Source organism: Ursus arctos, unplaced genomic scaffold (genome assembly GCF_023065955.2).
Source record: "Ursus arctos isolate Adak ecotype North America unplaced genomic scaffold, UrsArc2.0 scaffold_2, whole genome shotgun sequence".
NCBI lineage: Eukaryota > Metazoa > Chordata > Mammalia > Carnivora > Ursidae > Ursus > Ursus arctos.
The window spans coordinates 37226170-37241472 of record NW_026622874.1 but is presented as its reverse complement, the minus strand read 5'-3'; the positions used below and the strand labels follow the sequence as shown (position 1 = coordinate 37241472).

General features: G+C 38.4%; 1 protein-coding gene across 2 annotated transcripts in view; it reads left to right on the top strand.

The window, feature by feature from the left end:
- Window positions 1-13195, top strand: part of KIF14 (kinesin family member 14) — a 55119-nt gene extending 41924 nt beyond the window's left edge. For both annotated transcript variants that reach the window (XM_057315491.1, XM_057315492.1), the window contains exons 24-30: window positions 1282-1506; window positions 1695-1879; window positions 5168-5326; window positions 6097-6219; window positions 9726-9800; window positions 10716-10854; window positions 11216-13195. In XM_057315491.1, the coding sequence (XP_057171474.1) occupies window positions 1282-1506; window positions 1695-1879; window positions 5168-5326; window positions 6097-6219; window positions 9726-9800; window positions 10716-10854; window positions 11216-11595 (1286 nt within the window). In that variant the 3' untranslated portion in view covers window positions 11596-13195. The remainder of the gene's footprint in view (window positions 1-1281; window positions 1507-1694; window positions 1880-5167; window positions 5327-6096; window positions 6220-9725; window positions 9801-10715; window positions 10855-11215) is intronic.
- Window positions 13196-15303: the final 2108 nt, after the last annotated feature.

Below are 15303 nucleotides of genomic sequence, written 5' to 3'. Positions count from 1 at the left end.
AGAAACCCACATGTGCCCTTAGTATGGACCTGCCCAGGCAGGCATGGGACCACGGACAGTGCATTTTGCAGCTCGGGGAAGTTGAGCCAGTGTCCTAACTTCTCACCTTAAGTGTTGTATTTTTAAACTAGAGTTTTACAGCTTTTTAAAAGGTTGATGCTGGATTTTAGAATGCATTGACATCATTATCTTCTTAAAGAATATATCATTATCTTCTTAAACAAAGAGTAAACAAAATGGTGACTGGAATATCATCATCATCATCATCCTGATACTATTACCCTACAGTGGTAGAGCTTTTCTTTTTTCTCTTCCCAAATCAAATTCTTATCTTTGGTCTAGACTCTTTTTTAAAAATGCTTTTTATTTTCTTTTGTTTTTTAAGTAAACTCTACCCCGAATATGGGGTTCAAACTCACGACCCCGAGATCAAGAGTCACTTGCTCTACTGACTGAGCCAGCCAAGCTCCCCTGTCTTAGACTCTTAATAGTCCCCACCCTTTGCCTTTATTCTCCCTTCCTTTTAGTTTGCTGTTTAATCACCTATGAACTAGACCAAAAAATAAGCTTGTTTATTAAATAAGAATCATTATACTCATGAGTTAGCATTCCAGTATAAAGTTATTTCCAGAGGCTCCAAATGAGCTCTTCAAAGTATTTCCATTTACTTCCGGTTTGGCCAGTGCTTAGAAAATTATGCTGAAAGTCTGTCTCCCAGAGATGTGATATATTAACTGTACATAATCATTGGCTTTAGTCTATTTTGATTAGAGTATGCCTAGAGAAGAAACTAGTGTAAAGTAGAGCTACAGAGACATTCCTTTTAATATAGTTTGCTTTAGTATTGCCTACACTTCCAGCTTATGAATTAATTAAATTAACTTTATTTATATTATATTTGTATTTATTATATTTATTCTATTTTTCATGTAACTGCCATTGTTTTCAGAGTTTCTAATTCGGAGTTTCTTAGGTGTCCCCAAAAAGTAAGTAAGGAAGGAGATTAAACCAATGGTTGCTTAATTTATTTGCATTGTCTGTTGTTTGTATTGTGGTTGAGAAACTACCAACCTATGGCTTGATTCCGATGAAAGATTAATTGACTCCTTTACAGAATTGTGTTTTCACTTTGGCTTATAAAAATAAGAATGCATTGAAATAAGAATAGCCTACTTTGAATTTACTGATGAACGAGTCTATAATATGCTTGCATTAATACATTTGTTTGAAAGTATTGTGCCTGAAAAGTCGGCTTACGATGGCTATTTTCTACTGATACAGGCATACTGGAGAAATCGAGCGCTATTTACTCAAGTTCAGCAGAATCTTTTCTTCCTGGAATTTGCAAAGAATTGATTGGGTCATCCTTAGATTTTCTTGGACAGAGTTATGATGAAGAAAAAACCATGGCAGACAGCCTGATTAATAATTTTCTTAAAATTTGTCACGGGCTATTTGCCATTTCCAAAGCTCATGAGGAACAAGATGAAGAAAGTCAAGATAACTGTAAGCAACCTTACTGATTTTATTAACTTATGGGAATGATTATTTTCTGCACATTACGTTTTCTTTTGAATGACTGTCACCTTTCACATGCATTTTCTGACTATGCTAAAATGTTTTAATGGTGATCATATATGAGTTCTTTTATCTGGAGATTATTTCTTCCAGTAATTTTCCTCCTTCTTTCAAAGTGTTCTCTTCTGATCGAGCAACGCAGTCACTGACTATCCAGGTCACATGTGCTTTTGAGCAGCTCGTGGTGCTAATCAAACACTGGCTGAATGATATTGGGCCTTGTGCCAGCACAGCAAGACTTGAAGATGAATTGAGACAAGAGGTTAAAAAACTAGGAGGCTACTTACAGTTATTTTTGCAGGTAACTTGATTTGCTGATCATCATTTGAAGAATTCATTTATTCATAAAGTATTTATTGACCTATTGTCTGCATCTTCCCCAAAATTTGATCTGTAGGATTTTCAGAAGTGATTTCTGTATTGCAATTCTGAAAATGTGGTTTTCTATAATTGTTTATTGTTTTATGGCCTCTGTGCCAGGCACTCAGAGTTCTCAGTGATTTACAAATATTAACTCATTTAATTCTTGTAACAACTTCAGAAGTGAGTACTGTTATTAATCACCATTTTATAAGTGAAGAAAGGGAGGTACAGGATATGTAGCCTATCCAATGTTACATACATAATCAGTAAGTGATAGAGTTAGGACTTGAACCCAGGCAGTCTTGGGCCCAGAGTTCATGCTCTTTACTACGTATTCTGTGCTAGTCCTCAATAATGGCTATGGGGAAGAAGGCAAAGTCTTGCTCTGGTTATGTATTGGGTTTCAGCTTATGCTGAATTAGTCACAAACCTGGTGATGTACAGGGAAGGAAAATAATTTTTTTTTCTGTTTACCTTATATCAAGCGAGATTAGACTTGGCTCTGAAGAAGAAATAAGCTGAAAGCTTACTCTCTGTCATATAAAATCTAGAAATAGGCATGGTGGCTCTGCTCCACTCCTTGAGATCCAAGCTCCTTTCAGTACATCCCTTTACCAAGCCTAAAGCATGGCCCTTTATTTCATGGTCCACCATAGTGGTAGAGCTCTGTCTGAGTTCAGTGTGGCAGAATGGAACAAGTGACAAAAAAGAGAAGGGACAAACTTCTTTTAAGCGAAGTTTCTGGAAATTTCCATATGACATTTCTCTCTAAATATTTTTGGCCAGAACTTCATCACATGACCATATCTAGCTACAAGTATTATTGGGAAATGTACTTTTTATTCTGGACAGCTATGTACCTAGTGGAAAGTCAAGGATTCTATTACTTCAGAAGAAGTGGGGAATTTGATATTGGATAATACCTAGTCATCCACCATTTCAGTGAAGTCCTCCGTAAGAATTCTTTGAATAGGGCACCTGGGTGGCTGAGTTGGTTAAGCATCCAGCTCTCGATTTCGGCTCAGGTCATGATCTCAGGGTCACGATGTCAAGCCTTGCTTCAGGCTCTGCGTTTAGTGTGGAGTCTCCTTTGGATTTTCTCTCTCGCTCTCCCTCTGCCCTTCCCCTGCTTGTGCATGCATGCACTCTTTAAATAAATAAAATATATATATATTTTAAAGATTTTATTTATTTATTTGACAGAGAAACAGCCAGCGAGAGAGGGAACACAAGCAGGGGGAGTGGGAGAGGAAGAAGCAGGCTCCCAGCAGAGGAACCCGATCGGGGGCTCGATCCCAGAACGCCGGGATCACGCCCTGAGCTGAAGGCAGACGCTTAACGACTGAGCCACCCAGGCGCCCCTAAATAAATAAAATCTTAAAAAAAAAAATTCCTTGAATATATGAGGGGAGCAGATATGAAAATACCAAAAGGGATAGGTCTCATTTTTTAAAATGGGTGACTTGGTTTCATAACGAAATGTTCCAGAATGTTTGAACAAATCTCATGTTATTGTGCCCACCGAGAGACTTTCTACACTGTATTATTGTAGTAGAGGTTAGTTGTATCAAAACCTCCTGAGTGGGCTATTTACTTGATAGGCTTTGGAAATGTTTGTTTGGTTGAGTAATCTAGTCAAATTGAAATCAAATGTTTATTTTTTATTGTCCCTTATTCTTCCCTAGGAGGTCTTTCTGGGTCTGCCCTGACTCGGTTAGGCATTTCTCTTGTTTTTCTGATAACCCTGTACTTCACCTATCTTTTAATATAACATATTTATAAGCCTACACACCTCAATGGGCAGTAAGCTTTGGGCAGTTAGAGGGGCTTAGGTGTCCTTTTTAACAAGGACTCATCATATGATGGACGCTCGGTTGGATACTTGTTATTGGGTTAATTATAAGTTCATACTGGATGAAGGATCACTTTGGACATAAGCAGTGAGGAAGCAGAATGACCCTAGGACAGAGAGGTGGGCTGCAAACAGGTATGGGTGAAGGGATAGATGAAGGAAATGCTCTGATAGCTTAGAGCCATGAAAATGAGAGGGAAGGCTGACCAGAGAGCAAAGCTGGGAAGCCAAAACTGAGGGTCCGACTTATGCTTGAGCCTCGAGAAGGAAGCTAGTTGAAGGGTTATGGTGGAAAAGAGAATATGAGATATACTTAGTTGGCTCTTAGGTTTCAGAGGCAGTTCAGGAACAGAAAAAACCCCAAAACCCACCGTTGGCATTTAGAAATCCAGTGTTTGAACCCATGCTAAATTAGTTCTATGTCCTTTGGCAAATTGCTTAGCTTTTTAAGTCTCCCCGTTTTCTCACTGGGAAAATAACAATAACAGTGCCTATCTGGCAAGGTTACTATGAGGATCAGATGGGCGGACGTTATAAGAAAGTACCTATTAGTGTAACTGGTATGCAGTTTCTTTCCTTCTTTTCATTCTCTAGGAAGAACACTTTGAACTTAACTTAGGGGTTGCAACCTATAGCCCTATGGGAAATGCTTTATGTAAGGAGTCCAGGATGGAGAGAACAGGTGACTTGAAAGGGAGATTAGACCAAGCACAGGAGAGACTTACGTTAAACTGGCAAAACTGAATTTAGTGACTACACTTCCTACCTAAGTGTGGTTTGAGAATTCTTACCTTTGTAGCAGTATTACAAGCATGGTCCAGAAAGCAAGCGAAGAGACGTGTTCTGAAGAATCACTACAGTTGGCAGGTAACAGAAAGAAAAGCTCGGGGGGCACCTCCACATTCCTCTTGGGTGTGTGTCCTCCGGTGTGAAGCCTTTTGTTTGAAGAGTGGTTTTTCTCCCTTTCGCTTCCCTTTCCTTTTCCTTCTCCCCTAATGAGAGAAAGTATCTTTATCAACCATCTGTCAGATGGCTACTAGGACAGGAAAAGTTCAAAGGCAAAAAAGAACCACCATTTTGTTCCCTTTTTTGGTGTGGGGGGTTTCACTTACCGCTTCTCTCTTCTATCAAGTCAACTGCATATTTGTCTTATGTCTCCTATTAGCGTGTAAGGTCTTTGAGGGTAGAGGCTGTATCTTAGTCGTTTTATCATCGCTAGTAGCTAGAGGATTGCGTGTTTTCTGATTCCGACTGAGACTCTTACAAAGCGTAGTCACTATATCAATGAATGCAGAATTTGTTTTCTTCAAATTGCTTTTCTTGTCTTCTCTTTACTTCTGTTTGTAATCTCATGTATCCATTTTTGTTTTATAGGGATGTTGTTCAGATATCTCATCAATGGTAAAAGAGGCTCAAAAGAAAATAATCCAAATTGTACAACAAGCCGTAAAGTATGTGGGACAGTTAGCAATTCTTAAAGGGGGCAAGCTGCATTTTCTGGAAAATAGTAGCAACAAGGCTGCCAGTGTTCAGGTAATTTGGTAGTATTAGTTTTGAAAGACTTCATTTGAGGCAACAGTAGACTTCTGATAATAGTATCATGAAACATGATAAGTTGTTTTTATTTTAAGATAGTTCATACTTTTTATAGTTTAGCAACATGATTTAAAACTGTTTCAATCTAAGTTGGTTAAATGTACTGGATATTTCTGGAATCCTCACTTTGCCTTTTGGATCTTTGCTTTGATGATAGGTACCTACTCTGGAGGGTTTGCTCAGCCAATCAACACATGAAGAACTCTATAATTCTAGAAAATTTGTATTTGCTTCCTTTAAGTATTCATGCCATTGAAAACATAGTATTATATTCGAATGTTACTGTGTTCTAGCTACGCAGTGTCTTGTCTAAGATGACATTCTTTTTTTTTTTTAATTTAAATTTTATTTAGTTACCATATGGTGCAATATTGGTTTCTGGAGTAGAACTCAGTGGTTCATTACTTACCTACAACACCCAGTGTTCATCACAACAAGCACTCTCCTTAATACCCATCACCCATCTAGCCCATCCCCCACCCACCTCCCTCAGACAGACATTCTTTATTATGTGTTATGTGTGGAATGCTAAATTACAGATTTGCTGCTTTTCTTATAGACTGTTCTTATTCCAGCTTTAATTGAATTTAATAAACTTGGAACTTACTATAGTCCTAAAATAAGCAGAAAATATAGCTTAATTGTTTTATAATTTTTTAAAATATAAAACCTGAGTTTTCCAGTTAATGCTTAAAAACTTTTTCTAGGAGGATTTCATGGATGCTCTTTGTGATGGTGTAGGCTTAGGAATGAAGATTCTCTTAGATGCTGGACTGGAAAAAGCAAAAGAACTTCGGCATGAACTCTTAAGGCAGTGTACCCAAAATGAGGTAAGAGGAATAAAAGAACATTCTGTATAATACCAGATGTTCTATAAACTTGATTTTTAGAAAATAGTTTAATTCAACTAAATTGGATTCTTATACATTTATGTGTTTTGATTTGTGTTGAATTATTATTTTTTTATTGAAAAGGCTAATGTGATCATTATGTCATGGTGATATTTCCCCAAGTTGCTCTGAGTTAACTGTGGCCTCTGGTGTGTACTTTCGCTAGACCCTGTCAGTTACTGTCTGTGAACGGTCTGTGGGTAAACTCCGGAGCAGAGTGGAGTGTGGCAGTGACATCTAGTGTTCACTTTCTGCTTGTCCATTTCTTCCTGATCTTTCTTTAGGTCTCTCTTTTTTCCACTAAAGAATAGAAACTACCATTTATTGATCCGATATTCTAAACTAAATATTTTGCCAGAGGCGTTCGCATCTGTCATTTTATATCAAGATACAGAATCAATGAAGATTTGAGTGACTTCCAAAAATATGCTTCCTCCCCACCTCCTCCAGCTAACTAACATTAAAGCATAAAACCAGTTGCTGTCTTTGAGGTGGCACTGTGATTAACGCCTATCTCTGTCGTTTTTCAGCGATCGTTTATCAAGTCGATGCTTTGTTTCTTCACCTGTCATGTGTAATAATACTTACGTCCTAGGTTGCGAGTCATTTATTTATTAAATAATCTCCCAGTACAATTATGGGACTAGGTGTTCTACGTAGAATAGTGGTGAACCTCACCACTTTGCGAGGGAGGAATTACTTGTGTTCTTACACGTTTCATAAGGAGCTGGAGGACCTTGTCCAGTCGTCCTGAGCCAGGGTTTTATATTCTCCCTACTTGACTCTGAAACTCAGCATGCTACAAAAATAAGGTTTGTAAATCATTGTTCATGCAAATTAAGTTCTTTATTGAGAGTTATTATTAGTAAACTGGGGACTCAGAAGATAAGTTCCATCTTTATGGCAGCAAGTCTCAGAGCCCTGTCTGTTCTAGAATCTTGTTGTACCAACTTCTTGTTAAAACCGTCTCTGCCCGTTGCCTTTCTTTTTCTGGAGTCCGTCCGCTGGGATGGAGCTACCTGGGATGTTGTTTTTGCGGGGCTCATCCCCACTAGGATGGGTACTTGTTTCCGTACATACCAATTGATCTAGGAAAGTCAGTCCGGTAAAGACTGTTAGTTTCCACCCCTCTGACTTGTTTCCAGGAAGGCATCGAGTAAGTTAGATTTTTTTTTTCCTCTTAGAAAAACCTCTCCATTAATGTGTGTCCAGCTTCCTCATCGGGGGGACGTCTTCCATGTAAGCCAGAGGGGATCTCCATCCCTTTCCTCAGACGAAAGGGCTGCATGGGTTAATCTCTACCCAAACTGGCTCAGAACTGGAGAAAACACTGAACATTAAATTGCTCTCCCACTTCCTGTGTGGCCTTGAGCTGCTTGCCTGGGCCCCCTCGTTGCGTTTAAAAAGCGAGGATGATCACGCGCGCTTTGTAAGATTGTTCCGAGGATTCTGCGAACCTGAGGACAGTGGACCGGAAAATGCTACCACATTGCCTGGCAGATCTTAGCTGCCTCGGCTTGCTTGCTCTTGCTCTCTCTGTATGTTTGCCTTTCTCGCTTTGTGTTATATTGTTTTTAAAATAAAAACGCATTCAAAAGGAGCTCATTTTGTCATTAAATCAAGATACGTGGGTCTAGTCCTGTTCCAGGAGACGGGAGGCTGATTTCAGTTCTGTAATGCCGCTTCGAAGACCGCGGACCCTTCCTGCCCGCTGCTGACATCTCCAGCTTGGTTGTGTCCAGCGGCAGCACCGCTTATGCCTAAACACTCTCTGTCGCTGTTTGCCAAGTAGAATTTCCGCCGGCAGTGAGCGCGAGAGGGGATAGAATCACTTAATGAAAAGGAGGTGAAGTAACGCATGCGAATGCGCTTGGTAAGCAGTAAAGCAGGGTGCAGATGTCAGCCTGGCTGCTGTTTGGAGGAAATAAGCAGCAGAAGGGCCAGGCCCATCTTGCATAAAATTCATATTACTGGCATTTTCATGCAGACCTCTCCCTCCCTTCCTCTCATTTTCTTTCTCTCATGTTCTGTATGCCACAGCTGTATAATCACGGTGGAATTTTTAGCTCATCGTATTCATTTAAGTTAAAACTCAAGAACCTATGGAAGGAAAACAAAGAATCTGAAGAAATAGAAAATGGGTTCAAACAGAAGGCATTGGAGTTATAATTGTGAATCTGGAGCCAGGGGAAAAAAAAGAATTTGTGTGTTCCTTTTTTTTTAACCACAGAGAGGAAATTTAAGTTAGACTTAGGAAGAGCTGTGTGGGTAAAGCCAATTCAATTATTTTTTTTTAATGTTTTTTTAGTATGTTAGTCACCATACAGTACATCCCCGGTTTCCTATGTAAAGTTCCATGATTCATTAGTTGCGTATAACACCCAGTGCACCATGCACACGTGCCCTCCTCACTACCCATCACCAGTCTATGCCAATTCGATTCTTAACACCATCCCCGGGCAGAAATGAAGTGAGAAGATACCTCAGGAGGGCAGCATTGAGCAGTACAAAAGCAAAGGCTTAGCTTGAGACTGGGGTTCCCAGCCTGGTTCTGAGTCTTAGGAGCTTGGAATCAGTTTTCTTATTTGTAAATGGAAGACAATTGCATATGCAACATGGAGTTATAATTGAGAAGCAAATAATAAAACATATAAGTAAAATCACTGGAACGTAAGAAGACAAATACTGTGTGATCTCGCTTATATGTGGAATCTTAAAAAAAAAAAGCTTAACTCACGGAAACAGAACAGCTTAATGGTTACCAGAGAGAGGGGGGTGTAGGTGAAATGAGTGGAGGTGGTCTGAAAGTCCCAGCTTCCAGCTGTAAGGTAAAGAAGCCCCGGGATGTAACGTACAGCACGGTGATGATAGTTAATAATTCGACTATGTTGTATATTTGAAAGCTGCTAAGAGAGTAGCTCTTCAAAGTTCTCATCACAAGAAAAAAGAATTGTCACTATGTGAGGTAATGGATATTAACTAAACTTATTGCGGTGATCATTTTGCAGTATATCGAATCATTATGTTGTACACTTTTAAACTAATGTGTTAAATATCAAATATATCTCAATAAAACGGGGGGAACTGTATATGTAGTTCTTACAGTGTACTATTTGTTTGATATATTAGTTACGTCACCCTCTTCCCAGGGAAGTCTTGGAAATTTCATTCCTATAAATATTTAAATGTGAGACACAATGCTGTTATTATCACAAACATCCGAGTGTATCTATATTTAATGCACAATCAATGTGCAATTTATTTTGAAAGAAATTCTGCTTACATGATTTAGATACGCCAGCTCTTTTATTGCAGTCCCAGGAACAGAACTCAAGTCTTTTGACTTCCTAGACTAAAATTCTTCCCTGTCTCTTCCACAGAGTTCTAGGATTTTTAAACTTCCAAATAATTATTTATATAATAAAATATGTTAACGTTCTCTGTAGGTTACTGAACAGATGAAAGCTAAAGCCATGGGATTGATTGGATGTCTTGAAAACCTGTTTGCTGAGTGGAAAACAGTAAGAGAGGCTTTAGTGTTTACTTCTGTTTGGTGTATTTTAGCATTTCGTTTGGTTTAAGTATAGGTATGATATGTTTATTTCCGTTTTTATCCTTAGCCAGATAATTCCTTTGTGCCAGGCTAGTCGAAGCCTGTATCATAGCTCTCTAGCTTCTTCCTCGTGGATGTCATAACTCATTCGTTTTAGTAATAGATAAGATATTGTATAGAAATTGATTAATATTAATGTGTTTTGTCTACTTCTTACTGCTACTGGTTTAGTAACTGTCAGCTTTTCCTGGGATAGTCATTGGCTGAAAAATTGTGTTCAATAATCAGTTTGCTTAAAGATTTTTAAATATAGATGAATTAGACAAATTCTTTTATTTTCATGTCACAAGTAAATAGAAAAATATAAGTATATAATCAACGTGTCAAAAAGGAGAGAAATATCCATGGCTTGACAATTTTTAATTAAATAAAAATAAATGGGAGATTTATAAAGTTGAACACTAAAAAATTAAATAAATTTATCTTTTATGATATTGGATAATAAAGGGTACTGTTGTTTTATTCCCATGTAATACGATGATTGGACTTTGATTTAAAATTAATTTAAAATTCTTGGGGCACCAGGCTGGCTCAGTCAGTAGGGCATGCAACTCTTGATCTCAGGGTTATGAGTTCAAGCCCCACATAGAGCGTAAAGCTTAGTTTAAAAAAATTTTTTTAATTTAAAAAATTAACTTAAAATTCTTATTTTTTTTGAAAACATTAATTACTAATATTGTATTTTGGTCTTGCTTGTGGAAACAGAACTAAGCGCTGGTGAGGAAAGTAAACTCATCTCTTTCCTGAAAATAAGATTCCGGTGATTAAAACTGTATTGACTAAGCCTATTACCTATTTTTAAAAATATTAACTTTATTTACAGAAAAGTTTCAGAACTGAACTACAACAAGAAAATTCTGGATACCAGGATTTGAAGAAGATGGTTAATCTTGCACCAGAATTACTGAAGTTAAAACATTGCTTGGAGCAAACTATTCAAATTATTATTTCTGCACTGAGAGGTATATGTTCCAGACAGAATTTGTCAGTAATCAAAATTTTATAGTTTAAGAACTCTCAGACATCTTTTCATTTCTAGTCTAATGCATTAACTAAAGTCTGATGCTACTTCCTAGACATTAATTACCAACATAGGAACTCGTGTGGTCGTATTCTCACTTAATATATATAAGTACTTTGCCTAAATAATTAGATCCTGAAAACCCAAGTGTTTATTTAGCAGATAAACCGAGTCATCTTAAGTAGTTTAGATTTTATCTTGACAGGGTTACTTTGACCTAAAAGATATGTTGAGTCATATAATAGTAATAAATACCTCATGAAAAATGAAATAGTAATGAACTTTTTCTTCTCCTTGCATAGGATGCCACAGTGACAAAACTCTTCTCAAGAATTGTGTTGAAAGTCTTTGCAACTTGGCCGAGGATTTTCACAATGACTTGAGCATGCGCTCTACTTCTCTTGACAGCTGTGAGAAGAGAATACCTCAGGTTGGCCACGGGGAACTAGAACCTCTAGTCAAGTCACTCCTCTTATGTTTTGAATCTGAAGAAAGACCTGATTTGTTGAATCCCTGGGAACCTTGTAACCAAAATACCAGAGAAGAAGGACAACAACCTAAATCAAGCAGGACCGACTCCGTTAGGAGTAAAGGTGTACCAAAGCGTGTCTATGAACTCCATGGCTCGCTGCCAGCAGTGACCTCAGAGGACAGCACACCCAGTAGGATTCAGTGGGTGTGAATTCTGACATGGAGGCGCTTTATGACCATCCATGTAAGAGAGAGAGAACACTGGGTAGGCAATTTTCCTTACGTAGGAGAACAAAAAAAAGCAGGAAATCAACATAAATGTTTCGAAGAAGTCCATATCTGTTTGGCGGCCTTCCATGGGGAATGGAAAGTATAAGCATTATGGAATCCCGATTTCAGAATACGCATTCAGAAGTTTCTCGGCAGACGATTTTAAATAGGCATTCACGGTATTGGGACGTGGTGGCAAGAGAATGAAATTAGGAGTTCAAAAACAAGTGAATGGTCATTTCTCCAGTTTCTCGTTGCCTTGAATTTTAAATGTTTATTTTTCACATTGATATACTATCTCTGGTTGGTTCTTTAGTTTGTAAATGGTTACTATAGTTATTATAAGTTATTATAAGTTATTTTCTCATGAGTGGAAACACATGAATAATCAGTTACGTTTATGCCTGTGCCTTCTCTCCTCTGCAAATAGCTACAATGAGGTTTATGGTGAAATTGCCAATGTAGGTTGAACTAGGGCAGCTTAACTTGCATTGTTATATCCAAAACTGTTTTTCTTGCAAGGTTAACTGGTTGCCATTTTGAATAGTGTGTTCAAGGGTAGTTTCCTTTTCTTTCCAAATAGAAGTAGTTACCTAAATACAGGAAAATTATATGTTAATAAAATGGCTTGCTAGTGTAATAGGTCACTATGTTCTCTGTGTTCCATAACAGGGACTGTCTGAATATAATTTAAAACCAATTAAATATGGTCAGAATCACACTCACCTTCTGAATGGGGTTAGGAAATCAGAGGCTGGACCTTTTCTTGATAAAGCTTGTTTTGTTAAAGGTGTAATGAAAGAATTTGTACGTGATTTGGTAAAGATTAAAGAGCCTTATTATATCTCACAGTTTTAAAAAACCTTGGTTTGCAATTAAGTAATATAGAGAATATTCTCCTTTGGGGATCTTTTATTAAGGAAACAATTTGACATTTTTGCCCACAAGCATATGTGTAATTTGGAAGACACTTAGTGATTCTGCTTGGGTGATACCGAGCAGTTCCTGGAGAATAATTCTTTTAAATAAACTGATCCTTTCATGTGCCCTTTTCACTTGCAGACATCACTTGTACATTTGGCCTGACAAGTGAAAATTGGATATTAGTACCAGGAAGGAGTAAGTTCAGTCATTTTCTTGCTGGGACGAGACTGTAAATAATACCGGTTACTATAGCCAGAGCAATGTTAATAAACCATGTGCTGTGCTGCCCCGTGCTTTAAAATGGTGCAGCGTAGCAAATTTGCTTTAATTTTCTTTCTTTCTTTTTTTTCTTTTTTTCTTTTCTTTCTGGCATTTGAGCTTGTATTTCTGAAGTTCTAAACATAGTTCTAATAGTCAGTGCTCTGCCAAGTGGCACTTTTGCTATCAAGTTTTATGAAGTGTCGATGTACATGTAAGAACTCTGCCTGACCGTTGTACTTCTTTGAAGAACTTTCTAAAGTATCAATACAGCAGTTTTCATCTTAATGTTTGGTACTTAATCTTTACTTCCTGCTTTCTAAACTCATGACTTCATTGGTCAGAAACCTATTAGTGTCTTTGTAAAATTTTGTGTATATATATACATATATTTATACTTTAAAGTAAATTGTTATACAGTATTCAAATGAATGATGAAAATATATTTGCTATTAGAATCATGTGCACTGATAAGAAATGTTATAAAGAGAATGCCTTTAATAAATCTTACTGGCTTCAGAATTATCTCTTGGTCTCAGGCTTTTTTATTTTATTGATTTTCTTCATTTACTTTATTTCTGACTCAAAATTGCCATAATAGCTCTGCTTTGATAATAGTTATACAAGTTACACTGGTATTGCAAATCAAATAATTAGAATTCTAAACAGTAACAATATTATGACAACTACATAGATTTTCTTTCGACATCGCTCTGCCTCTTTGCAGCCGGCTGTCTGGAAGAGCTTTACCCCCATGTGCTATAGTGGAAAGAACGGGAGCTTTGGAGTTTGATGCATTTTTCACACATTTGGACTATGAATCCCAGCGAGGCTAGTTAGTGACTGTATGATCTTAGACAAGTTGCTTGCTGTCTTCCTGCCCATTTCCTCCTCTGAGAAAGAAAAGTAATACCCACCGCATGGACTCCCTGAGCATTAAATGGGAAAAATGTAGGAATAGGTCCTGGCAAGTAGTGAATTGTTAGTAAATGTTAGTGTCTATCCTTTCCCATTTGTGGCAACTGAACCCTCGTTATCACGCGTGCAGGGTCACACTGGGTGCAGGCCTGTGCTGTGGACGACAGTCCGCCAGGGAGCCAAGTTGTATCACAACCCTGTTAACACGGCACACTGAAAATGTATCTGCTACCATTAGGTTCCGTGATAAAGGAAGTGAACAGTACCCCACCGGCCTTAAGGAAGGTTTGGTGTGATGTAGGTGTGTCCTGCGTGAGGCTCCTCTGAAATTTTTGGCAAAATATTATTTAGTTAACTAATTAGCATTTTCAAATTTGCAGTGCCTAACTATGTGCCAGCAACGGTTTTGAGGTTTTATCTGAATACGGAAAGTAAGAATTCGTCTATCACAGAGGAGGGGGAAGGTGTCCGTTTGGTTCAGTTAAAAGAAGGTTGCTCTGTTCATCTTTTGTGCATGATTCATCAGGGCAGCTTGTGCCCTGGATTTAGCACGTTACAGTCATTGCAGGATATAATCAAGACCGAATTTTTTCGTCTTTCTCGTTTTAACCATTATTGGCTTTATGGGCTTTTTAGAAGTGGAGTATGGGCATTTAGTTTAACACCATCCGATTGCTAGGTTCATTCCACTTATTTCAATAATTATTTAGTTAGTGCCAGGCATACTTTTCGTGCAGTCATAGAAACATGAAAAAAAAAAAAAAAAAAGCTTAGATTGCCTCAAATCCCGGACTTGTGAAGGGCCCAATTTGTTGGCTCCCCCGTTGTTCATAACATCGTACCTTCTCAGTGAAGAAGACCTCTGCCCACTCGGAAGTTGAACCACATGAGTACCGCCAGAGCGTTAGGGGCTGGCTCAAGAGAGAATTCAGGAGGACGCCGTTTTGATTAAGCACGTGGCTGTTCACATTTCCCATCGCCAAATGGCCCGGAGTTCAGATGCTGATAGATTTTTTTAAGAATTTAAGAGGAAATTCACAGCCTTTTCTAAGAAGGAATCATGCTTTGTTTCTCTGGCTAATTTGGGGGTAAACATCTGAATTTGTCTACGTCATCAAGCATCTGCCCTTTGGGGCCTCATTTTCAAGATGAACGGATTGAGCTGTCCACTAAAAAGATGAGGAATCTCTGACATTTTGAAAATAGGTATCACTTCTTATGACCCTTCTCCTTTTCTGCCTTTCAAGCCTCACCCCCCCTGTTTTAACTGCTGTGCTGTGCGGTCACCGTTGACTTTCCTTCTCTTCCAGCAACTCCATCGCTGGCTGCCCCCACCCACCTCCTGAAACCGCTCTGGCTAAGGTTGTTGGCAATCTTCTAACTGCAAAATCCAAAGCAGTTCTTCAGTCTTCATCTTACTTGATTGCTTCCCCTCTTTAGAAATTCTTTCCTCCCCCGGGGGCGCCTGGGTGGCTCAGTTAGTTAAGTGCTGGACTCTTGGTTTCTGCTCAGGTCATGATCTCAGGGTCCTGAGATCCTGCCCTGCCTC